General features: G+C 45.8%; 1 protein-coding gene across 1 annotated transcript in view; it reads right to left on the reverse strand.

Annotated features, from left to right (window-relative positions):
* Positions 1–27802, reverse strand: part of PLXND1 (plexin D1) — a 118637-nt gene that overhangs the window by 41525 nt on the left and 49310 nt on the right. The window contains exons 9-19 of the mRNA XM_034775966.1: positions 23640–23744; positions 20696–20785; positions 19374–19467; positions 15955–16118; positions 13692–13843; positions 12332–12431; positions 8659–8798; positions 6665–6832; positions 3873–3963; positions 3168–3443; positions 1976–2125 (exon numbers count right to left, since the gene is read on the reverse strand). Of these exons, the coding sequence (XP_034631857.1) occupies positions 1976–2125; positions 3168–3443; positions 3873–3963; positions 6665–6832; positions 8659–8798; positions 12332–12431; positions 13692–13843; positions 15955–16118; positions 19374–19467; positions 20696–20785; positions 23640–23744 (1530 nt within the window). The remainder of the gene's footprint in view (positions 1–1975; positions 2126–3167; positions 3444–3872; positions 3964–6664; positions 6833–8658; positions 8799–12331; positions 12432–13691; positions 13844–15954; positions 16119–19373; positions 19468–20695; positions 20786–23639; positions 23745–27802) is intronic.

A 27802-nucleotide genomic window follows, 5' to 3' on the forward strand; every position in this document is an offset into this window, starting at 1 on the left:
GGCCCCTTAAGGCCTTTTGGATTTTTTGTACAGATCTATTAAAAATCCATTTTATAGGCACAAACTATTGGCCAGAGTGCATTTGAGTCAGGGTTAAATTGTGGTTTCCTTACTTTACCACAGAGTGGGGGTGTAGAGTTCGATTCTGCTGTAGGACAAAATTCTGCTGTCAGAGCAACATCTCTGACATGTTGCTCTCTCTACGTGGGCAGAACTTCCATTGACTTTATGGGAGACTTGCAGTGAGGGGTCATCATCAGGATCAGGAGAATTTCACCCATACTGAGCCACAATTTTAAAGGGCAGCCTTCCTTTGTGCAGAAACAGCTGCACTCACAATTAATTATGGGTGCAAGTCCTACCATTTAGACAGCTGTATGAAACTCATATTTAGCCATCCAAATGGAAGGATTTGCCCCAGTATCTATTTGCACCTCTACTGCAGGTACACTGCTAATAACCAGATGTGACTTTAGTAACATGTATCATCCCCTTGTTTATCTACATTCTGGGCACCTCCAAGGCATTAACCAGAAAGCTTGCTGTTGAAACCAAAGCTAGCAAGATGTGTATCACAAGACCAGGATTTTTCTAAAATAAGAATTTTCTGTTTTTCGGTTCCCACTAAAAAGAAAAAAAAGAATTTCCCTGTTTTCATTAACAATGGCTTAGGAAATCCTGGGTTCTGCTACTTCTGCATTTGTTTGTTTTGATTTTGCATAGAACGTCAAGCACAAAGGCCATAAGCAATGAATAAAGAGCCTCCCCCCACAGAAGCAGTGGGGTTTCTTCTGAAGTACTCTGTTTCTGTGGAACATCAGGCCACACATTCTTCAAATCTCTCTGCACCCTTCCTACCTCCTAAGCCACAAGTCCCTGCAAATTTATTATGAACACATTTACTGGAAAAAGCATCAGCTGGGATGGAGGCTAAAGGTTCTCAGGCGGGTGAGACAGGTGGAGACATTGTCTCCAACTGTGAACAGCTTTAATCTCACCCCTGAGGAGCCAAGGGCTATAAATGAAGTGAAAGCTGAAGGCAAAGGCATACAATTAGGGACGCCCTCTGGAAAAAAGGAGTAAGGAACAATAGTAAAGCCACAAACGCAAACCCTCCCAAGAACAGTTGAGAGCTGCTTTGACATCAGAACGGCCTTGGAGCCTGTCCCTGGAGTTCCATCAGACCGAGACGGGCCAGTGAGATGATCTAGTGCTGGGGAAAGATGCCAGATCGATGGCCCTGGGGACGACTGAATTCCTCTTTTTATCTGCAGAGCAGCTGCAGATGGGCAGTGGCAATGTGAGCTTCCCAGCGCTGCCCCCTCCACTGCACTCCTCTGCCACTACAGGACTGAGAGGGGCATTCAGGTCTGCATTCCCATTCAATCCTCATTCGTCTGCTGACACTGATAACAAGGGGGCCTGACCACTAGTAACTGGGTTGGCAACCATTAAACTCATTTCACATGAGCCATTCAAAGAAAAGCCTTTTAGTGGAGAAGGATCAAGTGACAGTGGGATTTTACACTCATTGCTGGAACTATGGGACTTCCTTCTCCAGCTTATAGTGAAAACAGTCAGTTCTCAAATGAACCCACCAGGACCAAGTGCCATCATTTGGCTGTCAGCGCCCCAGAACCTGCAGGGAAATGGCTGCCTTCTCATGCTTTAGATGTCACAGAATCATTAGGTCAAATCCTGAGAGGTGCTCAGCCCCATGGAAGGTGCTGGTGCTCAGCATTGGCCAGTATTTCACCCACAGAGAGGAGACGTGGAAAAGACCTCTCCATTCATCTAGTCCACCCCTCTTCAGCCATTGCAGAATTGTTCCCAGCGGTGTGTTCACTTTGTGCTTTGCACAGGTGAATGCTAAGGGAATCCTGAGGCTAACATGAGGGTTCCCTGGTATATTAAGTTCAACACACTGAGCGCTCTCGTCCTGCAAGCTCAGACGGTCCTGGCTTGTGGCACTCACCGTCACGGGCAGCTGTCTTTCCGATGTGCTCAGTGACTCGTTGACTGAGCAGTGAATGACTTTGTCTGAAACAATCTGTATCTCACAAGAAAGGAGGCCAATTTTCACTTGGTACTCATCGCTTTCCAGGCTTAGGTTGTCAGGCTCTTTCTAATTACAAAAACAAAACCAGGACAACAAAGTGAATTAGTCAGTCCTCAGAGCGCCAGGCCCACTTGCAATGGCTTCTTTGTGGAAGCCCTAGTAAACTTCCTGTACCTCCTGCCACCAGTCAGCCCTGGGAAAGCCCTCCCTCTTCGCTGACATCTTCCATTTTTCCAACATTCCATGGGAAATCCAACCTCCACCCATTCCTCAATTTCCTGTTTCCAGTCCCTCGTTGTCTCTCAGTGTGGCGCATGGAATGGACAAACGCCCTGACAAAGCCTGGAAAATACTGTCTTTGATCTGCCCTGGTTGTGCATGGCAAATACATATCAGAGAGACTATATAGGGAGGGAGAGAAACGGGGTGGGAAGTCCTAGATAGCTTGTGGATGGCTGCATTATATTAGAGAGAGAGGCAGAAAGTATTTTTGAAGTATGCTTCACTCAGTGAGGACATTCTACAACAAACGAGGGTTTTTAAACTTTTACATTGTCCAAACCACTCAGTCTTGGTTTGCTCCGACTTCCTTGTTAATTTAACTCAGTAGCCATCAAAGATGAATTCAGAGCCCATTTCTACAAGAACCAATCTCTACAATCATGGACATTAGATATGGAAAAGACCCTTTGGTCACTTGGTCTGTTCCAACTATATCCAGTGCTTTATCTCCCTCCTTGCTGCTACATCCTTCAAATACAGTACTAGGGTATCATAATCCATCTCCCTATGGTATCACTTGGTCAAGCTACATACTCCAACACCATAATTTGTTCAGTAGGAGACTGCAGGCTCATCAGAACTTAGTATTACCTTTGGGAATGAGCTGTCCACTCCTCTGTGAGTTTCTTCCCCCTTAGCCCCTACCTACACCCATCCTTCCTTTAACCCCTCAGACCTTCTCTCTATTGCATTTATAAGGCACTCATCACGCGCTATGGTATCTAGGCACCCTACCCACTGAAGAACCTCACAGTGAGAAAATGGTGATATCCTAGTGTAAAGTCTTATTGCCAAGAATCCAGGATGCCCTGTGTTAGTCTCTTACATGTATAACCAGAGTCAGGGGTTCCCCAGGATGATGCTTGATCCATTTCTCCTTCTTGGCTGTGAAGAACTGGGGGTCGGCGTAGTACTCCAGGCTGAACTTGCTGGTGTGCTGGGCCTCCTCGGGGTACATGTACTCATCGGGAGCCAGCCTGTCGTCCGTGTAGAGGCGTCCATTGATGTAGAAGTCCACCGGTGCTGGCTTGCTCCCCACAGTGAGGTTGGAGGCAGCTGGAGAGGGGCAGGTAATCATAGTGTCGGTGTGAACCTTACAGTTCTGAAAGCAGGAAAGAGCATGCGCATCAAAAATGGATAAACCCAAGTCTCAGTCATGTGTCATTAAGGGTTCTGAGAGGCCCAGAGCCCTCAAGCAGCTGCAGCTACCTCAGATAGAATAGCTTCATTTAGTCATTGATTGACAGGCAACTGTGTGCACCAATAGCCGGACACTATTTAGCACCAGGCACCTTGATGGCACTGAAAACATTAATAATAATAATTACAGTGCATGGGCATAACTTAGGTCTGTCATTCTTCTGAGCTAAGGAACTTAACATTCATCCCAGTTACAGCCCCATCAGCAGCAAGGGTTAGAGACCAGGTCCATGGCTTTTATAGATGGTACATTATTATTCAGAATGTCCCCAGTCACCAGGCAGATAACCTGGTTCAGTGTCTTTGTGCTACATTAATGCAGGACGCTTACTGTTTGTTCTTTCCCGATGCTGTGAACCACCATTGACACATTCTGAACCATCAAAAATCCGTGTCCTTCCAGAGTGATGATCCTGCCTCCACTGGGAAAATAAGAAAGAGATGAGAAAGGGAGTGCACGTATCACTGACAACATATATGCTGCCAAACTAACTAGATATAGGCAGGAAAAATGCTGAATATAAAATATATATATAAAAATACTGAAAATCCTGTGCTGCTGCTGAATATTCAGGGAATAGCATATTGTTTCAGTAATGGACATGTGATGATTACAGCAGAGCAGGTTGCCCAGGGACCAGTAATGTAAGGGTTAACACATAACTAGCTCAATACTTAGATGAATTAGGATTTACTCTTTTTTTTAGCTCAGCAAAGAAAGGCTAAGTCCTGGGCGGGCCAAGCAGCCCTTTAATGCATTAATGCCCATTCTGCATTTTTCAAACAGTTTTTTTTTATTTAGGGGGAAAAAACTGTGACAATTCGTTTGTGTTTTGGACCTGCCACCTGTGGCATGAGGCGCTGTCAATGTGGATGCAATTAAAGAGAGTGATGAGATGGCTGGGGCACACGCCTCTCTGGGAGGGAGGGAGGAGTGGCTTGTGTCTTCAGTTGAACAGCAATTGCACCCAGGCTTTGCCCTGCATGTGGCTTTTCATTTCCCCCATTTCATGTTCTATTTGCTTTAATGACATGGTGATATCAAGTAACTAGTTTGGGAAGTCGGGGGAGGGTAGTGATTTATCCCCTAATCTCCAACAGGCTCAATATATTCAGTGCCTTATGTCTCGTGCCCTTATAGTAAGGGCCTTCTTAAGCCCTTAAAACTGCTATAGATCGTAGTATATTGTTGTTACAGTATGTTTATTGTCCCTGTTAAGCTCTTGCCACGTCTGTGTAATTGTTTGGGATCCGTGGCCTTTTAAAACAACTTTACTCCTCATCATACCGATCATTTTAGCAATGCCATAAACGAAATGAGATCTAACTATTTGCTGAGTTACTGGTACTTCATGATCACACCTACAGCAACATATTAGTATTGAGAGAATTCACAAGTAACCCTACAATAACAAATCAGTGTGAACAATATTCACAAGTAACCCTACAAAACAAACCACTATATACAGCCCAGCCCTTGTGAGTAGTTCTGCATTAACAGAGAGTGTAGTGTGTACGCACCAGGAGAAAACAACTTCCATCAAATTTCCAACATTCTATTATTTGGAAACCAAAGAAAGTTTAAAAAACAGTTTCCAATTGAATGAGAAATGCCCTGGTGGGCTCCTTTTTGGATGTAAGCCTCTACATTTTGTAGCTGTCGCTCTGTGTTTAGATACAACTATTGCCATTCATCAGTCTTGAGACGGATAAAACTCCACGTGAGAAGTTGAGGGTTGGGTGTGTCACTGATGTGCATGCTCGGACAGCCTGTACCCTTGGTATTGCACTTGTGATCTGCGTCATGGTTCTGCTAGGCAGGCTGTAGACAGCATTGGACTGTTGTAGTCTTGGTAGCCTACATTTACTTTCTGAGGGTGTTGCTTTCAGGGCATTTTGGAGAGGAGGCTCAGGTGCTGGATTCTCAGATTTCTGTGGTCAGACTCAGGCTCTGCATTTTCAGATTCTACTGCTAAGTGAGCTGGGATTTCACAGAGAAACCCAAAAGCAACAGGAAGTTTAGAGGCTCTGGGGAGACCAATGAAACCAAAGTAACATGCTTTAAAGTGAAAAGTGGTGGCATTCGGAGCCATTTAAACCCAAAATTACAAATCTCAGCTGATGGCCTGCAGTGTTATTGCCAGTCAGAATCCTAAGACTCAGAGGGTATGTCTGCATTGCAATAAAACACCCATGGCCGGCCCATGTCAGCTGATTCGGGCTTGCAGGGCTCAGGCTGTTGGCTATAAAATTGCAGTGTAGATGTTTGGGCTGCAGCCCAGGGGGCTGGGACCCTCCCCACTCTCCATGGGGTTTCAGGGAGGGATAGCTCAGTGGTTTGAGCATTACCCTGCTAAACCCAGGGTTGTGAGTTCAATCCTTGAGGGGGCCACTTAGGGATCTGGGGAAAATCAGTACTTGGTCCTGCTAGTGAAGGCAGGGGGCTGGACTCAATGACCTCTCGGGGTCCCTTCCAGCTATAGGAGATATATACATTCATTCCCATTTTATAGCCCCGCAGCCTGAGCCAGTTGATGTTCCAGCCACGGGTGTTTTATTGCAGTATAGATGTTGGCCCCCACTTGAACTTCCACAAGGCACCTAAACGGTGTAGAGGAAGACAGGTAGTAAAGTTACTAAGGATGACAGTCAATGCTTTTCTTCCATTTTCTGTGTGAATTTCAGAGAAACTCGCTAGAACTAGGCCCACAGACAGCAGGTGTCTGCATAACTCCTCTGTGTAGCTCTGCCAATGCACCGCAGTCCTGAGCTGTGATAGCTCCTGGTATTCCAACCCTGGGGACACCACACTGCTCTGCCAAAGCACCTCAATCCAGACCTGCAACATCCTCAGACATTCTTCCCCTGAGGTCACTTTTCAGCTCTGCACCTCAGTTGTGACCAGCAGCACCCCACTTCAATCTCAGGGTCAAACAGCTGTGTCTATGCACTCTCACTCAGATCTGCAGCACCTCTGTTGTTCCAGTCCTGCTAGCTCTTCACTTTGATGAGTACTACCTTCATGTTTGCATTCAGCAAAATAAACAACACATTTCAATGACCACACAGGGAAGGGGAGGGTCTCTAGAGACTCTGCCTTCTCCACCAGTGCAGGGATCTCACCTGATCTGACTCCTTGTCGGGTTGATATCTGTTATAATCGGGTTTCTCTCATACTTGAATGTGATGTTATCATTGATGCAAGACTTGTTCTCAAACTGGACGCAGAGTCGCACAGCCATAGTGAGCTCCACGGCCGGCATGGTGCATGTGATGGTGGTAGCAGTTCGGCTGGAAAGAGAAAGACATAGCAAGCTGCAGAGCACAACAGCTGAACAAAGAGTGCATGACATGAGGCAGCAGAGACCTATTCCCACAGCCCCAATGTTGGCAGCGAGGTGAAGGCCTCAGGTTTGGCATTCGGGTGCAGCAAGCAGCACAAAGCCATGTAGCTGCTCCACCCCTCCAATAATGGCTTTGTCTTTTGAGAGTGCTTTTAACAGTGGAAATACTTTGCACTCTAGATGCTTCCCACTGGAGGATCTCAAAGCACCAACCAACAACAATGGATTTCATCTCACAATTCCCATTCCCATGGGAGAGGTACTATGATCAGCATTTCACAGGTGAGGAAACCGAGGCACAGAGAGATTAAGGCCAATGATCTAAAAACTGGCAGCTGATTTGGGGTATCTCCTCTTTTGGCAACCTGACATGAGACACCTTGGTGCTCCCAAGTGGGCACCCCAAAATGGAGGCACCCAACATTGTTATTTTTTACAGCATCAAATAGTGTGCCTTGCAGTACAATAAATAGCATAAGGTCCTTGCCCTGAGAAGCTTACAATTGAAATGACAAGATGCAACAAAGAGACAAGAAAACGGTGGGGTGGGAATGGCAAAGGACAGACAGTGGACCCTATAACAAGACCACATGATTACTCAGCAAGGGTGCGTGCACAGAATGGCTAAATTTATTTAATCTGGGGTTAAAATATATATAGAATTTGTTTAAAATAAGTACATTTAAAATTATTGGCCGCTTTACATTTTTTTTTAGCCTAGGCAGCTTGACCAACGCCCCATTGCAAGTATCTGACAGAGCTGGGACTAGAAGCAGGACCACCTAACTCCTAGGGCTGTGTATAACCACAAGACTACATAGGACCCAGAGTACTTCACCAACTGTACGTATCACCTCTGCCACTGCTGGAATGCAGCCACTGCACCTCAGTAATAACTGGCAATATGCAATATACAAAAACCTGTAGGAGAACACTTCAATCTCCCTGGATACACAATAGCAGATTTAAAGGTAGCCATCCTGCAGCAAAAAAACTTCAGGACCAGACTTCAAAGAGAAACTGCTGAGCTTCAGTTCATCTGCAAATTTGACACCATCAGCTCAGAATTAAACAAAGACTGTGAATGGCTATCCAACTATAGAAGCAGTTTCTCCTCCCTTGGTGTTCATACCTCAACTGCTAGAAGAGGGCCTCATCCTCCCTGACTGAACTAACCTCGTTATCTCTAGCCTGACTCACTCTTGCTTGCATATTTATACCTGCCTCTGGAAATTTCCACTACATGCATCCGACGAAGTGGGTATTCACCCACGAAAGCTCATGCTCCAATACGTCTGTTAGTCTATAAGGTGCCACAGGACTCTTTGCTGCTTTTACAGATCCAGACTAACACGGCTACCCCTCTGATACTCAGTAATAACTATGACTCTTAACTTCCTGCATTTGTCCTACAGGAGAAACTCACTACATCCTTAAGTCAAGTGGCCACATGACAACTCAATGTTACCACACTTGCAAAGCACAAGACTGCTCATGACAACTGGGATGGAGGAGGGGGCAGCTTAGTGGATAAATTTGGATGCTACTTTTAGGAAGGTGACATTGGCTCCTTGGCTGTAAGCCATCATGCCAGCTGGCAGCATTGCTCAATGGACTCCCTCTGAACGCCAACTCTCTGATCAATTGCTATAACAATATGATCCTTCCTAGTAGCTGAGGCTCTTAGACTCCTGCTCACTGGTGCAACTACAGCAAGTCCTAAGTGCCAGCCCAATAACACAGTAACACAGGTCATCTCCAGACAGCACTTACGTGAGGTTTGTGCACTGTTTAGTGCTATTGACCAGGACGCGGAGATCAGATCCTACGTTGAGATTACTCCCTCTGATGGTTACTTTGGTGCCTCCAGCTTTAGGGCCAGCACCTGGAGCCACGGACTGCACCTCAGGGAGCTAGAAAAAGAAAGGGGAAGAAAGGTGAGATTTTTCAGCAGTTTCCTAACCCCAATAACCCCATTACATGGCAATCTGGACATGAGTTCCATTTTAGTGTCAGATGTTGCCAGTGCTGTAACACCACCACAGAGAGAAATCTTTCTGGCTCATTTTCCAAACAAAGGGAGAGACCAAATCACACAGGCTACTTACACCTCTCTGAAGCGAAGAGCGGAGCCACCCTCCAGGCCTCCAATCTACAGATATACCTGAGTCCTGGTCTAAAAACCATAGATGGGCCCAAACCAGAACCCTGAATTCAAATCCCCTGGAACCTTGGGACTATGTGGATCCAGATCTGAATGTAATGGCTTGTGTCCAATCAATAAGGAAAACATCTCCCTTGGTCCAACTCCCACCTGAGTGGGAGGCTACCTATAAAGCCATGTTGTATGGCGATTTTGTGATCTGGGCATGCATCCATCTGGGTCTGGATAATCAAACATCAAATTTATTTCCCTGAGTCAGGATTCAAAGCCAGATCTCCAGGGGTGACAGCTCCTAGCAGGGAAGCCACTGAGTTGGTTTGCCCCTCAGTGTTTCCCTCTGCCTTCCTCTCTCCCCATTGGAAGCTACTGAAATTAACAAGTGCATTTTTTATATCTGCAGCCCCTTGGAAATTTTATTGAGATTCAAGGTTCAAGGCTTTGGTGCCCAATAGAATTCTGAGAACCCAATGGATGCCATGTGGCTCCCATATACAGTTCCAAAGGGAAGTTCACTGGGTAGCTTCCCTGCCCTGGCATGAACAGTACACATGGCATGAAAAATAAGTTTTAAATCCTTTTACAGAGCATTCTGTGGTTCCCTGTAAAAGAGCTACAACATCCTTGAGGAACCAGATGTGCAGGGTTTCAGAGCATATACGATCCTGTGGAGACCTCAGCCCTACTACAGTCGTTGTATATTGCTGAGAAAAATACATGCAAGCTGATAGCAGCAAATATTGTTAAACCGCTTACTGTCCCATGGTACTAATGTCTTTTCCTGTCAATTCCAGCCATACTGTCCTGCTATATTACAAGTTCTTCTTGTCCTTGTCACACACTGGGATGGATTGTATTCCTCTATAGCCATTTCCCCTGGGGTTTCTGATTGTCTTCCATTTCTACAGTATTTATTTTGTTAATTTAAATGGATCAAAGCCTTTAGGCAGCTGACCCATGCATCGGGCCTCTCCCTCATATATTAAACTATATAATACAAAATATAACATAAAGGATTATTTGTGCCCACTAAGCCCCTCAAGCTCTCAGCCCAATCCCGCCCCATTAGCTGGGGTCTGTCACTTGCAGCTTGATCATCAGCTGGTAGCATTGTTACTTTCCACAGTAACTCTTGAAAGTTCAGCTCTACTCACAGAGACCTGGTTGGAATGCCCTGGCACAATCAAAGGGCCAAATTTATCTCTGGTGCAAGCTCAATGGAGTTACAGTAGAGATGAATTCCCCCTCTTTTATGTGTTCCTGAGTAGGACTTTGAAACCCCCAGTACAGAAAAATCCCTGTGGAAGCCATTTCAGCTTCTTACAAAGGGTTTTCTGAGAGTCAGACATTGTCAGATAGATCACTAGTAGTTCTGGCATTCAGATCTCACCTAGGCCAGTTTTACATGGTGAGATCTGTTTTACACTCCATATTCACCCTAGCATATGTGAGAACAGAACTGACAAAGAGGAATCAAATCACTCAGCTCTGCAATGCAGCTACCTCTGGGGTGGAACATGGTTGCTGTTTCAGCTACAATACCTTACACTTTGTAGGGCATTATTTAACCCAATCTTTTCTTTACATACATTCAGGTCCTGACCCTGGGATTTCAGTCTCCACATGTTTTGTTCCATTTCCTAGCCCAGGCTGAGGAAAGCAGCCGATGATGAGACAGCCTCCTTCCGGTGAGAGGAACAGAAAAATGGCTCCTCCTGTTTTCTCTGCCTAGCGGTTTGGCCATAGACACAAGTCTGGGCAGCGGCTAGGAATGCAGGGCTCTCATGAATGCAGGGTTCCAGCTCAAGGTGCTGCCAGTCGATTTTCTTTCTTTCGTTGGTGTCGCTTTTGCAGATGTTTCCCAAGATGTCTTCCCCCCACACACCAAAAACAACTTAAAAAGAAAGAGCACATCTGCCTCCAATCCTTACCCTCTCACCTCTGTGTCACCAACACAGCTGATGTGCTCTGAGGTCTAATTTTCTGGATTACAACAGACTCATCCTGGAGACTCATGATTCTCTGGAAATCCCAAACTCTGCAGGAAAAGCAACTGGATCTTACCAGCATCTGCAGCCTGCACTACCCTTATGATATCACATGAATATGCCTCTAACCCAGCTAGCTTTGTCCTTGTGGGACATTTTGGATGTGAAAAATCTAACACCTACTAGAACCTGAACCTCCTGACAATAGGATCCCAGTGCACTTCCACTGAACTGGAGGGGAACCAAAATCAATTTGGAAGTAATAACAGGTGACATCTTATTTCAGGCCTCTAGAAGCTGGGACAATTATATATTCTATTCCAATCAAAACCACAGCACAAACCCAAGGAACTATAGTAAAGTAGCTTGCACTTGGTATATGAATCATTCCAGTGGGCTTGTCCTAAACTGCATTGGGCTTCTCACTAATGGGTTTGACCTGAGACTTGGTCTTAAAGGTAAGAGAAGCACTAGTCAGACCACTAGAGAAGGATGACCATCTCCATGGGCTACTGTACAATGTTAACCAAGAGAGGTCTTGAGAAACACCTGCTATACATCACACAGGTTAGCTGACAACTACACCTGCACACAACTAACCTTTAAAAATCTGGGCGTAAGTACTTGCCTGTGAAGTCACATAGCTAATGCCTCACCAAATTCATGGTCCATTTTGGTCAATTTCACAGTCATAGGATTTTAAAAATCGTAAATTTCATGATGTCAGCTATTTAAATCTGAAATTTTATGGTCTTGTAATTGTAGGGATCCTGATCCAAAAAGGAGTTGTGGGGGGGGTTACAAGGTTATTGCAGGGGCGGGTTGCAGATTGCTACCCTTACTTCTGCGCTGCTGCTGCACTACAGTTGGAGACCAGTGGCTGCCAGCTGGGAGCCCAGCTCTGAAGGCAGAGCCACCAGCAGCAGCGCAGAAGTAAGGATGGCATCAGGACCGTCCCTACCCATTCGCAAAGTACGCCACTGCGTAGGGCACCAGGAAATTTGGTGCCCCAAATTTCCTGGTGCCCAATGCAGCTGAATGGTGCTCCAGCCCGTGCTCCGGCTCTTCCCCATGGCCCCCGCCCCAGCCCTGCCTCTTCCCAGCCCTGCTCTGCTCCACCCCGCCTCTTCCCACAGGGAGCTAAAGTCAGCCAGACTGAGGCTCATAAAGTGAATAGCTGAAAGCATCGCTGATGGCTCCTGACTCCATGAGCTAGGTTCTTCCTTCATGTAAGCCAGTGGAGCATCAGAGTTTCACCAGAGATGAATTGGGACTCAATGAGATGGTGGTAACTTACCACATAGGAGTACCGCTCCCTTGATTTCCCTTCCCTGCTCACGTTAACTGTCACTACATCGGAAAATATAGAGGGAGCTTCTCCAGTCTGGCATATAATGCTGCGGAAGAGAGAGAGATGGAAAAAGAGAGGAGACACGTGGTCAGAACAGAGCGAGAGCAGAGCTAAGTAAGACTGAGCTTTCCCTTGCAATCCGCCATCATTGCATTATATGCAGCTCCAGTGGGCCTAGTAATGGTGACAGTGCTAGCACAGACCAGCCACCTGCATTTTTACCACCACATTGTCTACAGGTGCTTTGAGGAGGGTAAGGCAACACTGGTCAGGAACGTCCGCATGCTGTTTACACGGCAGCTGCCACTGCGCTGCCCCCACAATAGTTCTGCAGAGGGATATTTCAAGGAAAAGCTCAGTGGAGACACAGCCAAAGGCTCAACAAACAATACTGGTCTCACTGATATATGTGGCCTTGTACAGGGATCCCTAGAAGACACTGTTATTTAGCCAGTACCTGCTCTCGTTTTCAGCTGCATATCAGAGCATGGGCTGAGTTTCTTACTAGTAGTGTCTAGCTATTCCAGCATGAGGGGCAAAATCTAGTTCTTTGTCAATCAGGCACGGAGTTGTTGGTGCCAAGAGATTCTGCCTCAGAGCGTGGGCATTCTGGACTGTCTGACCTGCTTCTCTTCAAGACCTTGGTTCATAGTCTAATATATCCATCTCTGTGGGAAGCTGGCTGGCGGAAGGGGGGTTTTGAGGCTTTTGTGGAGAATTTCACAACCAAGGAGGCTGGAGACAATCACCTCAGCTTTCCTCTGAAGCCTGTCTGGAAGTGATAATGGGGAAGGCTAGAAAATAATGAAGTGAGACAGTACTGATGTGACGCGTAATGAAGGCGAAAGGTTTGACAGCTTGGGGGAGCAAAGTTCTACATTCAGTCTCTGACCAGGTTCTCTGCAGGCAACAGCTGTGCACACTTCCCCCACCCTGTCCCACCAAAGGGCCTCAGCCCTTGGCTGGGAGTCTCCTTGGCCCATTCAGTCTTTGGCGGAGACTGCCAAGGAGTGGCCAGTTAGTGCCTATTGTATGGGTGGGGTTGTGTGTCATGTAGACACTGGGAAGCAAAACGGAGACCCCCACCAAACTTGTCTCATTAGGTTGAAAAGCAGCTCAATGCTGGTAACTATCAGTCCCCACTATGGGTGCATGCATGCATACCTGAATGGGTCACTATCAATGTCACCCGGCCAGCCATTTCCCCAGGGGCGGGGGGGGAATTGGCTAACTGAAAAAGGGAAAAAAATAAACAATCCTTAAGCACAGTCTCCTGCTTTTCAGTGGCTCAGCCTGAATTACTCACGCCTCAGAGACCATGTATCTGTCCCAGAGTGGTGCACATCTCACACTCCCTATCTTGACAGCATTAACGACATCACTGAACCTACGGCCCAGGTTCCTTCCTCTTATTGTGAGCAGAGTTCCTCCTTCCAGGGGCCCGCTCAGGGGCTCAATCTGCCAAGGAGCCAAAGGAAAAGGGGAATGGGTTAAAACAGAAATGCAGAAAAACCTTTTTGATTTGATTCCCAATTAATGTCTGTTCGTGTGTGTGTGTGTGTGTGTGTGTGTGTGTATGTATGCGTGTGTGTACACTCCATTTAATCTGATTCTGTCCTGCCTCTCAGGCTCCAGCGTCACATGCATGGGCCACCTCCTCAGCGTGCTCTTCCTGCAGGAGCTTTGTCAACAAAAAGGCCTTACAATTCTCGGGTGACTCTGGTGCCCTCTGTGGGCATAGAGATCACTGCATCGGCCATTGAAAATGCAGCCACCTCTGGAGAGAAACACAGCAACTCTGCACAACAATTTAGGAGACAGAGTGGAGCAGCAGAATCTTCTGAGACTGTTAGTTCTTTGGGGCATTATGTGTGTGAACAATGCCTAGCACAATGGAGTCCTGACCTTTGACTGGAGGCCTCTAAGCTCAACAAATAAAAAAACAAATAAATTACGAGGTGGACATTGGCCAGGGCACAAGTACCCCTCCCCTAATATCGTGCTGGGGCACTGGTCCCTTGAATCAGTCAGAGAGCAGACTGCCTCCTACTGAATTACTTTGTCTCATCTGAATATGACCCCCTGCTTAGTTGGAATGGGACCATTGCAAACAGCGTAAATGCTGCAGGCTGTCATGCTATTTTACTGCACATCCATGGGAGATTTGCTTTGTTACTGTCTGTTTTGCAGTGGGCCACTTGGCTGCTTTGATTTTGTTATTCATCTGGTCTAGTTAAATATGCTGCCCTTAGAAAAGGTCCTTTACATTTAACAAACTTATCAACAAATAAAGCCAGCAAAAGCTGCCTTGTAACATCAGCCTTTCTCAGAGTGTATTTGGAGAGGCTGCAGCTTGCCACTCACTGTAGCTGCTGCCAACACAACATGACGTAAGCCAGGGGGTGGAAGGTCAAGAACGGAGGCTCCGTCTTCTGCCAAGCTGGTTATGGCTGATAATGTTCCACTACTATGCTCAGTGCCCCTTCCCTATACAATTGTTCTTCTCCTGAGGATGACTCTGTAAACACTACAGCAAAGCTGGCATGTTTCTGTGATGGAGGATTTAGATTCAATGCCCAGTGTCTGCTAAGGAAATAGCATCACAATCCCGTGACAACCTGAATTCTTGTGGTTTGTTTCCATTATTTTTTTGGCAAGGAGTTGATAATATTTTATATGCAGGCAGGGGGAGGCTCATCAGAGAACATTCCCTTCCCACTGTTGGGCCTGTGATAGTGACAAGATGTTATTGGCTATGGGAAACACAAAATACACACACACACAATGTTACAGCACTCAGCTTATGAGCAGATAGCTGTATGCTCGTCCCTGCTTTGGTGGGTTCATTAGCTGTTTTCCATAGGATCTTTGCTCTCCAGATTTTTGCCCATTCCCATGAAGTTGATCCTGGTATTTTCCGAATACACATTCTTCTCTGGGACTCTGCATCTGGAGTGGAAGTTGGTGGCTAGTCCCCTATCTCTAATCAAAACCCAGGATTCCAGAACATCCCAGAGCAGTGGGAAAGTTGGGATCCAGATCTAGACTTTGGACCAGCTCTAAAACACACTGACATAAAGTTCACTCAGACACTGTGAACCTCACTATAGCTTCAGGGCATGTGTGGATGGAGTTTTGGGTGCAGGTTATTATTTTATCTGTACCCACTCTAATGACTATTCCTAGCTAATGAATCTTCTGATTGATTCTGAAAAATCACTCAGCATGAATCCATTTGATTTTCCCATCTCCCCAAAACAACACATGGCTTTGGAGAGTCTGACAAGCTCTGGTTTTCCCGCTAGAGTGATCCCGATTGGATCCTAGTGTACCTAGATATCATCTGCAGCTAGTCTGGAGTTTTCAGGTGAATGGGCAGCATAACAAATTGGTGAACAGAATGGTGCCAGTCTTGAGGATTTCTCAGTTGTCCCAACTGAATGACTGGTAGTAGATGCTACACCTGTGACCCTCCCCTTGGTTTTGAAACTCAGGGCTGTGTTGTTTGTCACATTATATGGAGTGATGCTGACCAACAGAATGCGCTCTCTGCTGCATTCAAGACTTACCTTCCTAATCTCCGGAGCAGGACACATGACTGGGATCTGTGGGGATTCAGTGTTTAGTCTGCAAATGGAGCTGCTCTCACTCCAGATGCATCGGTGCCCCATGTCCTCTCTCCCCAGGCACTGAGAACAGTCTGTGCTTCCAGTTGCACAGTTATAGACCTCCACTAAACCACAAGAGACAAAAGCGAGTGTGAGTTCCCAAGCCTGGGTCTTTCATGACTGTGCTTAGCTTTATACAATCAAACACCAAACCAAATATATATATTAACCCATATAGCATATGAAATCCAACAGGCGAGGAGGACAGTTTGCACACAGAGGAAGCTGAAGGGGCCTTGGCTGCGATCCTAAGGATTTCCCAGAAGTACTGGGCATTCATTCCTACTAAAATATGATTTAGCATTAAAAAAACAACCCTTTTGTCAGTTTATGTTACATTTTTCTAATTCTCGGTATCCACATGGGAAGCAGCTCGGTACAGCTGACTCCATCCTGCTGCAAAGCAATCATATTGCTTCCATTTTCTGTGACAAAAATCTAATCGTTACAATGCTCTGTACAATGTTTACATTCCCCTTCCTTCCCTTTAGCAGCTATGAGCTCTCTTGACTCACTGCTCCCATTAGGTCTGCTTGTCTCTGCTTCCTAATGATTTTCCTACAGTGCTTTCACCTCTTTATTAGCTGGTGCCTGGGTTACGTAACCTTCTCAACCCTCAGGCCCTTAGTTGTTGAAATGTGGGTACCCTATGAATCAACAGTTAGACATGTTCAGGAAACATTATTTTCACTTCCCCATTCCCTCAAACCCACACATGTTTGCAGGAATGTGCAAAACACAGAAATAATCATACTCAGGAATGGCACTTCTCTTGCATTGTTCACCAATCTCAAAGAACTTTATCACACAATTAACAAATCCCTCCAAGCCTTCATATGCAGATCCATCACCCCTTTACAGAGGGGGAAACTGAGGCACCAAAAGGCTACATTTTCAAAAGTGCCCACTGATTTTGAGTTCCTCTGCTTTGGAGCACCCTACTTGAAAGGTGTAGGGCCTGGTTCCAGGGGCATGCATAGCTCTTGCTGACTTCAGCTGGAATTGTGTATGCTCAGCATGTCGCCAAATCAAACCTTGGCTGTCTCAAACTGAACACCCTGAAATGGAGACCTCTAAAATCTATGAACCTTTTTGAAAACATTGGCCCCTGTAACCTGCCTAAAGTCACAGAGCAAGTCAGAGGTGAGACAAGAAAAGAACCTAAGAATCTTATCTCCCTGCTCCAACCACTTAATCAAATTGTTGTCAATTTTTTGTCTGGGGTCCAATGCCCTTTCCCAGCTCCCCACATAACGCAATAATCCACCTATGCTTAGGGTATTGAGTCTTCACAATTATGCATGAAAATCTCCTATTTTCCATGCAAGAATTGCTGGTTTAGCTCCCTGACTTAGTGTGTCACACTGGGTACTATTAATACGAAGGTAATGGGCTTACACGTGATATTTGATATTTTTGGAGACTGAAACATGGTTTAGAATAAAGACTGATAAAGAAAGGTGGGGAAAATGAGCGAGAGTGGGGAAAATCAAAAGTAGCTTGACCTAGGCCAATAGAGGAGTTATACTGTTGTATAACTGGCCCCATACATTTTGGTCTTGGTCTGCAATTGCTTTTGTAAACCTCTCTGTAGTTTCAACTGTACCAATCTGACTAAGGTAGAGTGGAACCAGAGAAGTTGGTAGAGAGGTTGATTCAAATTATGCAAACTTGAATCCAAACTTGGGCCACATAAACTAATAACTCCTCCATGCAACTATAGGTGTGGATTCAATGCTCTTTGATGAACTCTGTGATTTAAGAGGCTACAGGTGTTCGCCTTCCTGTCTTTTCTGAACCCAACAACACTCATCTTGAGACTCAAGTATCCTCTATTATGAAGAGAAGTGACCCCAGCCCAGTGCCCCTTTCCCTCTGATACTCACCACCTAGATTAGTTCAAGAAATTAAAGTGCCTTCATCCTGATCCCCTTCAGTAGTACTTCTCTGCCCCTGGGAACCTCTCACTCAATGTTTTCCCCACTGCCTGATTCCCTTGCAAGATGCCTCTTTCCACCATGCCATACCCTACCAGGAAACCTGTCTGTCTGGGTTTATAATAGATGTGTTTCAGTGTTTCTCAGCCTAGTCAGGATCTTCTCACTATAGCTCATGCTAACGGCCTGATTCTCCTCTCACACCAATGTAAATTAGAAGCAACTCTAATGAAGTCATTGGAGTCACAGTGATGTAAAGCTGGTGTTAGTGAGAAGAGAACCTGCCTCATAGATGCTACATGCAACATTAACACAGGTTTAGCTGGAGAGTTCAAAGCACGGCAAAGGCAGAGAGGCAGGACAGAGGAGGCGGTCAGCATGTGAACAATAAGTCTTGGCAGGCCCGTGAGCTTGTTCTGCACTAATCTAGGGGCCTGTCTACATATGGGGTAATGCACACTGCTGGGGGATGTGTGATTTCTAAAACGCACTAAACAGGCTGTGCACTAATTGGCCCATGTAGACCCTGCAGGTACATGCTAAAAGCTCCTTAGTGTGCTTTAACATAATCCTGTTTCAGTGCTACACTAAAGCTCTCTAGGGAACGTTTAGTGCGCACCAGCAGGGTCTACATGGACCAATTAATGTGCAACATGTTAGTGCACTTTAGAAACCAGACCCCTGTGGTGCGCATTACACCACCGAGTAGACAAGCTGCTAGAGTCGGGCTCCACTACTCCACCCACTGCTTTGGGTACGCTTTTAATCTGACTTCTTTGCTCCTTGTTTAGTTTGCTGATGCAGCAAGGAGCTTTTCAAAGAACCCTTGTATTTTTCCCAGAGATACAGCGTGGGTCTGGGGGAATTATGTTTATACATTCTATTCCTTCTCAAGATTTTTTTAAAAGTGAATTTTTAAAATGCATTAAATGTTGATCCCAGTTCCCATAAAAGCTTCTGCAAGGGCCCTCCCCTATCTATGCTTATCTCCTTTGAGCTAAATTCCTTCACTGACCCTGGGAGACACTTCACATTTTCTGTTGAGATCTATTATTTCAGAATGTTCTGTTCTATACACTACTGACAAGCAAGCAGTCTAAACTGGGGTGTTAGCCTGAGGGTGATCTTGTGTGTGTGTGCAAGATTTATGTCTATGGCTTTGTATGCATGTTTGTCTGGGGGGTATAAATGTATCTGACATGTGGTCTGTGTGCACACATGCTCGTGCATGTTAAGCTGTGTGTATAAGATTTGTGTGAGTTGTGTGCATGCATCTGATACTCAGAGCACTCTCTCTCTCGTGACTCTAATGTTTTGTTAGTTTTCTAGGAGCCTTTAACCTAACTAAATTAAAGTAGAGTGAAAAATATCTTCAGCCCAAACCTGTCATCATCTGTGGACTGTCAATGAATCTGTCTGGCTTATCCTTCAGCTGAAGGTTTACCGGGAAGATATGGCTTTTTTCTGATGTGTGGAGCTGCATGAAGAAAGAAATGAACATGTTCTAATGAAATTTACTAAAATAGCAGATTACCCCCTACACACACACACGAGATGACTAACATCCTTCATTATAACAGTGCTCATATACTTTATAGTATTGTTTCTCAGAATTAAAGGCTCCAATCTTTAATAAAGGAAGCAGGGGAAAAGGAAAGGAGGGGTATTTTTTCTGTCCTCCTTAATTATTTTCACGGAGACCTCAGCAAAAGCAGAACCATCCATTGTGGAGGTATTATTTAACACAGGGGCCTGTATCTGCTGATCTCTAAGTGGAAATGAGTAAGAAAATGTAACAGGCTGCCCTGTCTACATATTTTAAAATGTTCCACCAAAATATATGACTAAAGGAAAAGTCTTCCCTCAGCCTTCTTTTTAAAATGTTTCCGTCAGAACCCTGTTCTGCAGCGGTGGCACCTAACTCTATAGTGACACTACGGGAACTTGAATATTTTGGAGACATTACTAACGGATACTGAGATCAATGTATGTAAATAAGGGATTATTCTTCAGGCTACAGCTAAAGCATCTTTTTCTTCATGGTTATTATAAATTCCCCACCATCCCCATAGCTGATACAGTCTCTCCACAAATCTCTGACATATGTTCAGCGGATACAGGGCGAAAGCCTGCTCCCACTGAGGCTAAGGGGATTTTTTCCATGGACTGCAGTGGGGGCATGATTAGGCCTTGTAAAGATGTTGAGGGTCCTCATCTCACACTGACACCAACAGGAGTTGAGGGGACTCAGCACCTTGCAAGATTGAGCCCCAAGTGACAAAATGCTCTTTCCTGCAATACTGAGCATTGCCTATGGGCAGATTAGAAGCAACAGGATTAGATGAACCCTGTAATAGGAACTCTCTAAACAAGGCCAGTGAAGTTTATTGGGACATGCTGGGAACTAATGTACTAACGCGGAGACTGGGTGGGGTGAGAGCTGCTAGACAGTCCCATGGGATAATGCAGAGAAGACAGGAAGCAGAGTGCCTGTGACTTTGGAATGCTCTCCCCAGCCATCAGCATATGCAAAGAGCACTCTGGGGCATCTTTCTGGCAATGCTAAAAGCCGCTTTGTTTCCTTTCCAGTTCCGCATTGTTTGCGGGGGAGGGGTGTTTTATTTGTTGTATGTTAGGGAGCTGGAGGGGTGAGAGGGGCTCTATCCAAATGCCCCTGTTTGCAGACCCTCTGCCCAGATACTTACCAGGACACTGCTGCACTGAACGGTGGAGGTGTTCACCCATCTGGCTTCAAACGTCCTGTCAGTTCCAAAATGACATTCCAGAACAGTATCCTAGAAACAAGAGAAGAGAGGAGAGAGTTTTTTCAGCAATATACTTTTCTATTTTTTCCACCAGAATCAGAGATGAATGGAGCTGCAGGGCTTGATTCTGACCTCTTTCTCCTGTGAACATCAGAAGCAACTCTATAGATCAGTGGAGTTACCAATGGGATAACTTACTCAGAGATTGGAATAGGACCCAAAGGTTTGAATTTTGGGATTACAGATCCTGATTAACCCTGGTTAATCATAAATAACAAAGGGAGTAACCGCTTAATCGCCACCATGTTAAACATCACACAAGGGACAGATCCTGGCCCCTGTCTGCTACAGGAAAGCTGCTCTGGCAGGACAACTGAAGATTTCCCTTGGAATGAGGGAATCCACGGCTTGAGTAGGGGTGGGAGGTGGCATGGCCACAGCGTATAGTACTCTGGAGATCCTCAGCCAGCACAACCACTTGTAAGGGGCTTTTATAAGGGTGGAATTTAGAGTTGCTCTGAGGCTGTTCTAAGTAACAGGACGAGCCAAACTGGTCTCTAGCTGTCTTGGTTAAGCTGAACTGTAATGTGGCCAGTCATCTGGGCTTAAAGCCACTTTTGTCCCCCTAGTGTCAACTGTGCTGAGCAGAGCTATGGTACAGTTAAGGATCTGGCACACAGTATTTTTCAAAAATAAATTTCCCTACACTATGTTACTAATAACAGCAGAGACCAAATTCTGCTCCCGGTCTTCCTAGTGTACACATCCTGTGTGAATAAATCCCGTCTCCGAGGCTCAGTGCAGCACTTTTAATGAGCACTAAATAGACCCTAAAATCCACCGCACAGATTTGATAAAACAGCCTGAAACGTGAAAGAAGCTCCTGATTCATGGCAGGAGCCAACTGACTCACACAGCACACGTGCGGCAGCAAGAGCGAGGCTGAAATCCTTTCACTGTTAATCATTACACCAATCTGTAACGCAGGGGTAGGCAACCTATGGCACGTGTGCTAAAGGCGGCACGCGAGCTGATTTTCAGTGGCACTCACACTGCCCGGGTCCTGGCCACCAGTCTGGGGGGCTCTGCATTTTAATTTAATTTTAAATGAAGCTTCTTAAACATTTTAAAAACCTTATTTACTTTACATATAACCATAGTTTAGTTATATAATATAGACTTATAGAAAGAGACCTTCTAAAAACGTTAAAATGTATGACTGGCACACGAAACCTTAAATTAGAGTGAATAAATGAAGACTCGGCACACCACTTCTGAAAGGTTGCCGACCCCTGCTGTAACGTATGCTCTTTAAACCAATCCATGCCCTCTCCCTCTTTCGTTAACACATTAGTAGTCTCAATAGCAGCAGCAATGGATCTCGCTTCCTGGATCCCCTCTGTGCTGGGAATGATCATGAGTTACAGAGCTTCTCCTGAGAAATGCAGCAGAACTAATCTTGCTCTGCTGCTCCAGGAGGATTTTACAGACTGGAGGAGTGAGGAAATCAAACTGCAAGGTAGTCGTCTGGGCTGCCCTCTGGGAATTGAGGTGCCTCAATAACCTTCCTGTTTACTCCACTGCAGATCAGGTTACATGTGCTATGTCTTCCTCTTTAGCCACCTTGTGGCTCCACAGAGGAAGCCGGATTTTCTCCCATTTTGCTGACAATACAGGGGCACATCCTTATTTACAAATGCCAGACCTTAGACAGGAAACTGCAACCAAGTTACAGCAGAGAACAGTTTTCTTTGCTGGTGTAATGTACAGAACAAGGTTTTCCCGAAGCTTTGTTAACATCACAGCCCTGCAGCCGGATCCTGCTTGCCTACTGCCCCAGCCCTTTACGCCTGAAGACATGCCCAAGATCTGCTCATCACTCTGAATAAAAGACAAGATAAGTGGTCATTGGTGTGCACATTTCCCCATTTGGCATCTGCTTTTGTGGTAACTGCGTAGATGAATTAGGCCCACAATTGCACATGAAGGTTTGAGAACCTGGCCCAAAACAACACAAGACAGTTTTCCATAAATACCAGCATTTATTATATTTCCCCACCCCTCTGTTATTTCCTCTGTCCCTTCCTGGCTTCTAAAACACATCCCAGAATGCATCACTCTGTGGACACTGCTATGATTTGCATTTGCCCCATGCAACCACCTACCTGCCAAAGGATTTCACAGAAAGGGACATCATTTTTTTAAAGTAAAGTTAAAATATATTTCTGTGCCGGTCTGGTTAGTGCGGGGCTTTCTGCCTATATTTCTGGACTTAACTTGGTCTTCATGCTAGCTTTCCCTTTTAACGGTGTTTCTTTCTTTTCCAGAAGCAAGGCCCTGGGGATTGCCCAGCGCACTGCTTGGTGAGCATTCCCTCGTGAGAGCCAGACACCTGCACGCTCACAGGATGGAACATGGAAAACATATCCACCAAAAGTGTGAATTTTATTTTCCCCAAACATTTTGTTCTAGTGGATATTTTACAATGTGCATAAATCCACATACTGCACGCATGCCATGAAAGGTCTGGCATTAACTATAATAGGTCCCTAGAGACCGTCCGTATGCAAGCTGAATTTTCCCTTTGCTTTTTCTATTTCAACCCACCCACCCAGGTGGCTACTTTTCATGAATGTCCTCTGCTAGTACAGCTATCTCTGCATTTAATGAAGGTGGAAATGGGTAAGCTGCTTAGGACTAGACTTTAATGGGCGTTAGGTGCCTAAATACCTTTGAGGATCTGGGATTTCACTCCTGTATGGGCAGAGGGTGGCACTTCCTCAGCAGAATCCAGTAGTCTGGCTCTTGGACTTGTTATGTGCCACAGTAGGATCACTTGGTTAGCTCATTTGAACCTTTTTGCTTTGCCTACAAATTCAATTACCTTGGAGAAAGCAGCATTAGCCAATGAGATCATGATGTCCTGAGAAGCCCCCGTGGGCATCGGTTCTAGCGAGGCAGGTACAATCCGTGGACAGTCAGTGGTGCTCTGTAATTTAGAAGACAAGAAAACAAAGAAAGGTTAATGGGAAACGTTGCTGAGAACATGTTGAGCATTCTTATCACAGAGACAGAAGGAAACACTGAAAAGTCATGAAAAAGTCCTCTTCAGTCATACCTTAAAGTCAGCCTGAAACCTACTAAACAAAGTGAAAACACAAGCTGACCCCATGCTGTCGGGGAGACTGCATGGCTCGTAGAACTGGGAATGTGACCCTAACCTTTTACCTCTGGGTCACCAGTTTAAGTCCAACCCAGGAAGGTGGTGACCAAAAATCAATACCATCTGATGGCTGTGTGATAGCAACAAGATGGTCGCCTCAGTCCAGTTCCCAGCAGACAGCTGTCCCCACCACTATCAGCACTAACTGGCACCCTTGCTGGTGATCTCAGTCTAAGATCAAATGGGAATGAAAATTGAACAACTTTCTCGCCTCGTCTTGCAGGGCTGCTTCCCCTTCAGTACCTGTTCAGCGGTTATATAGAGGACTTCCATCTCCCCGTGACATGGCTGTCAATCTGGGACTTTTCACTTTGCACAGTAAAAAAATTGTTTGTAAATCAAAAGCAAAACCATATGCTCTCATCAGGTGCCACTCTGGGGCTGTAACTACAGTGCCATTATTATAGTCACTTAAGTGCTAGAGGAAAGTGCCAGAGGGACACTCAAAAGACATACTGAACTGTACAATGGCAAAGCTTCCTGCAAGACCCCCTCTTGTCAGCAGAAAGCAAAATGTCTTGTAAATTGCGGTGCACGTTTCTATAAGCCCCTGCAGAGATTTCACTTTACAGTGGTCTCCTATGCACATAGGCATTTCAGATGTGTGCGTGCACGTGAGAGAGACAGTGTGAGAGTGTGTGTGTGTGCATGTGTGAATGAGGGTGGGGGACTATAAAGGGTTGTAAGAGGCATTAGAGAAGGAGTAGCCAAAGCACAATCGCTGAATTTAAAGATCCAAGTGAAACAGAAAAATGATTTTTAAAAGTCATCCATCCTGTGTCATCCCCCACTTTTCTTCTCACTTGGGTGTGATGGCTCAGAAATTGGTCTGATTCTAAGCCCAGATCTTTATGACAAACCCATCCTGTTCTTTCATGAGATGTAAACTGCACTGCAAACAGCAGCAACAAACTAGGCCAGATTCTTCTCTCCGTTACCCCAGGGGACATCCAGAGTAATGCCTTTGACAATGGAGACATTGGGGTAAATGACAGCAGAATATTTGATCTGATATGCAGAATAATTTATAACAAAGGGCATGATTCTCTTCTCACTTACTGTAGTTTTACTCCAGTGTAACTCCACAGACTTCAGTGGAGATATTCCTGATTTACACCACCGTGAAATTAGAATCGGGCTGTATAACACTAAGACACACAGCTGAACATTTTCATATTTCTGGAAGCTCTCTGTGCACTGGGAACTCTTAGCACTTAGAGTGCCTCTCCTGGCTCTTCTAAGCATGGCTTCAGGGTCAATGAATTATCTTAAAGTGTTTGTTTGACTGTGGAAACCGTGTTTCAGTTCTTATCAGGACACTGATCTTAACCAAGCACAGTCAGTGCTGCCTCATCATGAAGATTAAATAACAGAGAGAGAGACACATGGGAGGGGGAGAGAAGTAAAAACAACAAAGAAAAGGGTTTGAGGGAGATTTCAGTCCATAGTCTCCTTGAGTGAAAAGAGTTAAAGCGAATGCAGCTGAGGACTGAAAATTTATGTGAAAGCTCCTATGGTCTTGTGCGTCCTTGCATGTCACAGCAACCAGCTTGGCTTGCCAGATAAATACTCTCACAGGGCTGATTAACTCGTTGTCCCGCAGTCCCTTCTCCTGCTGTTCAACAATGACTGGAAAGGGAACTTTCCAGCTGATTAGCTCATTCCTGGCTGGATCAGGGAGAAGGGCCTGAATTTTTAAAATGCTCCTGCGTGGAGCTGATGTGGCATTTTCTTCTCAGCAGCGATGCCACAGGTGCTTGGTTTTTACATAATTTGGAAAGATTTGTAAATGTTTAATTCAGGGTTTTTCAAACTTCAGTGCACCATGACACCCTTCTGACAACAAAAATTACTACACAACCCCAGGAAGGGGGACTGAAGCCTGAGCCCCGCCACGCAGGGGCAGTGGGGCCAAAGCCGAAGCTTCAGGGCTTCAGCCCTGGGTGTTGGAGGAGGGTCTGTAACCTGAGCCCTGCCGCCCAGGACTGAAGCCAAAGCCTGAGGGCCGCCGCCCAGGACTGAAGCCCTTGGGCTTCGGCTTCAGCCCTATGCGGTGGGGCTTGGACTTTGGCTTCAGCCCTGGGCTCAAGCAAGCCTAACGCCAGCCCTGGTGGCCCCATTAAAATGGGGTCGCGACCCACTCTGGGGTCCCAACCCACAGTTTGAGAACCGCTGGTTTAATTATTTCTGCTCAGGTTGCAGTTCTGAGGGCCTCATTCTCAGGCCTGAACAGTGCCTTGCTTTGCAAGAAATTCTATTAAAATCAACAGGAACCTGAGTAAGAATTAGTCCCCTAGTTATCAGCAATTCCAAGGGGGCAGAATTAGAGATGTGCCTGAACCGGATAGAAGATCTAAATCTACTTGAACTCTGGGGAACTAAGGATCCAGATATGAGCTTGCTGAAGGCCTAGTTCTAGTCTCCATGCAGTTACCCATGTCAGATAGGATAACACTTCCTCAGCTCCTTTGGTTTTGATACAATAAAAGTGTGGCGGAAGCCAGAGTGTGGGAAAGACTTGGTGAAATCTTCACCAAGTGTCTTAACAAACCTCAGTGAGTTCCACGTCCATCATAATAATTTTGTACCTTAATCTAGAAATTAATGATTAATAAATAACAATAATGATAGTAAGACAAGTGTATTTGTTTTGTTCCCTACAGTTTAGGACAACAATCTACCCTGCGCACCCTTCTGACCATGTTATTTCACTCTCTTTAGATTCCTCCACTGCCTTCTTCTCCTCCATTTCATCAAATTCAAGCTTCTCCTCCTGATCTTCAAGGCTCTGTATAATGTCCCCTCAGGAATTCTCTGCCTTCATCCCCTGCTCACTCATCACGGCCAACTAGACATCAGCTTGTGAAAAAGGGTTTTGGTTTTGCAAAAAGCAAAAGCAAACCCAGATGTGGTTTGGATCTGGGTCCCATTTTATCTGATGCACCAAAATGTCAGAGGTTCTGGCATTGGCATCTCTTAACAATACTTCCCAATCAGTGGTTCATGAGCCCTGCAAGGCTGTTGAAGAGTAACCCATAAGAGGGATTTCCTGCTCTCCCTTTCTGAGCAAGTGAAATACTGGATGGGAACAAACATGGAGGCAGGAGAGAAATAGACATAAGGACTCAAAGGGAGTCTGTTCCCAAAATATCAATCAAAAGGAAAAAATAAAAAAGATGACCAATTTCTTTCTGGATGTGGTTTGGCAGAGCCACCACTGCTATTCAGCTTCAAATTCATCCCAAGCCACAGAAAACAAAATTATCACTTCTCTGCAAACTAATGCCTGCTCTCCTTGTGTCAAGAAGCAACTACTCTCATGTCAATGAACACGTTTCAGTTAGGGTTACCATACCTCCGGATTATCCCGGACATGTCTGGATTTGGGGGTTTTAAATAGCCATCTGGGAGGACTTTGTAAAAATCTAAAAAAGTCCAGGATTTCCCTCCCAATGCAGAGCGCGGCGCGACTGACAGACAGCTCGCATTGGGGCCTCCAGCAGCCAGAGCCCCATCTCTATTCCCCCCTCCCCTGCAGCCTCAGCGTGCCGTGCCGGCAGCGCTCGGGGGGGGAGGGGGAGGGCGCGAGGCTGTGTGCTCCGCGGAGGAGCATGGCAGCGTGTCTGCAGTGGAGCCAGACACGCTGGCCTGAGTGCCATGGTAAGGGACTGGGGGGCTGGAGAAGGGGCAGGGGGTCCCAGGGGGCAGTCAGGGGACAGGGAGCAAGGGGGTTTGGATGGGTCGGGGGTTTTGGGAGGGGCCTGTCGGGGGCGGGAGTGTGGAGAGGGGTCGGGGCAGTCAGGGGACAGAGAGCAGGGGGGGTT

Source organism: Trachemys scripta, chromosome 7 (assembly GCF_013100865.1).
Source record: "Trachemys scripta elegans isolate TJP31775 chromosome 7, CAS_Tse_1.0, whole genome shotgun sequence".
Lineage (NCBI taxonomy): Eukaryota > Metazoa > Chordata > Testudines > Emydidae > Trachemys > Trachemys scripta.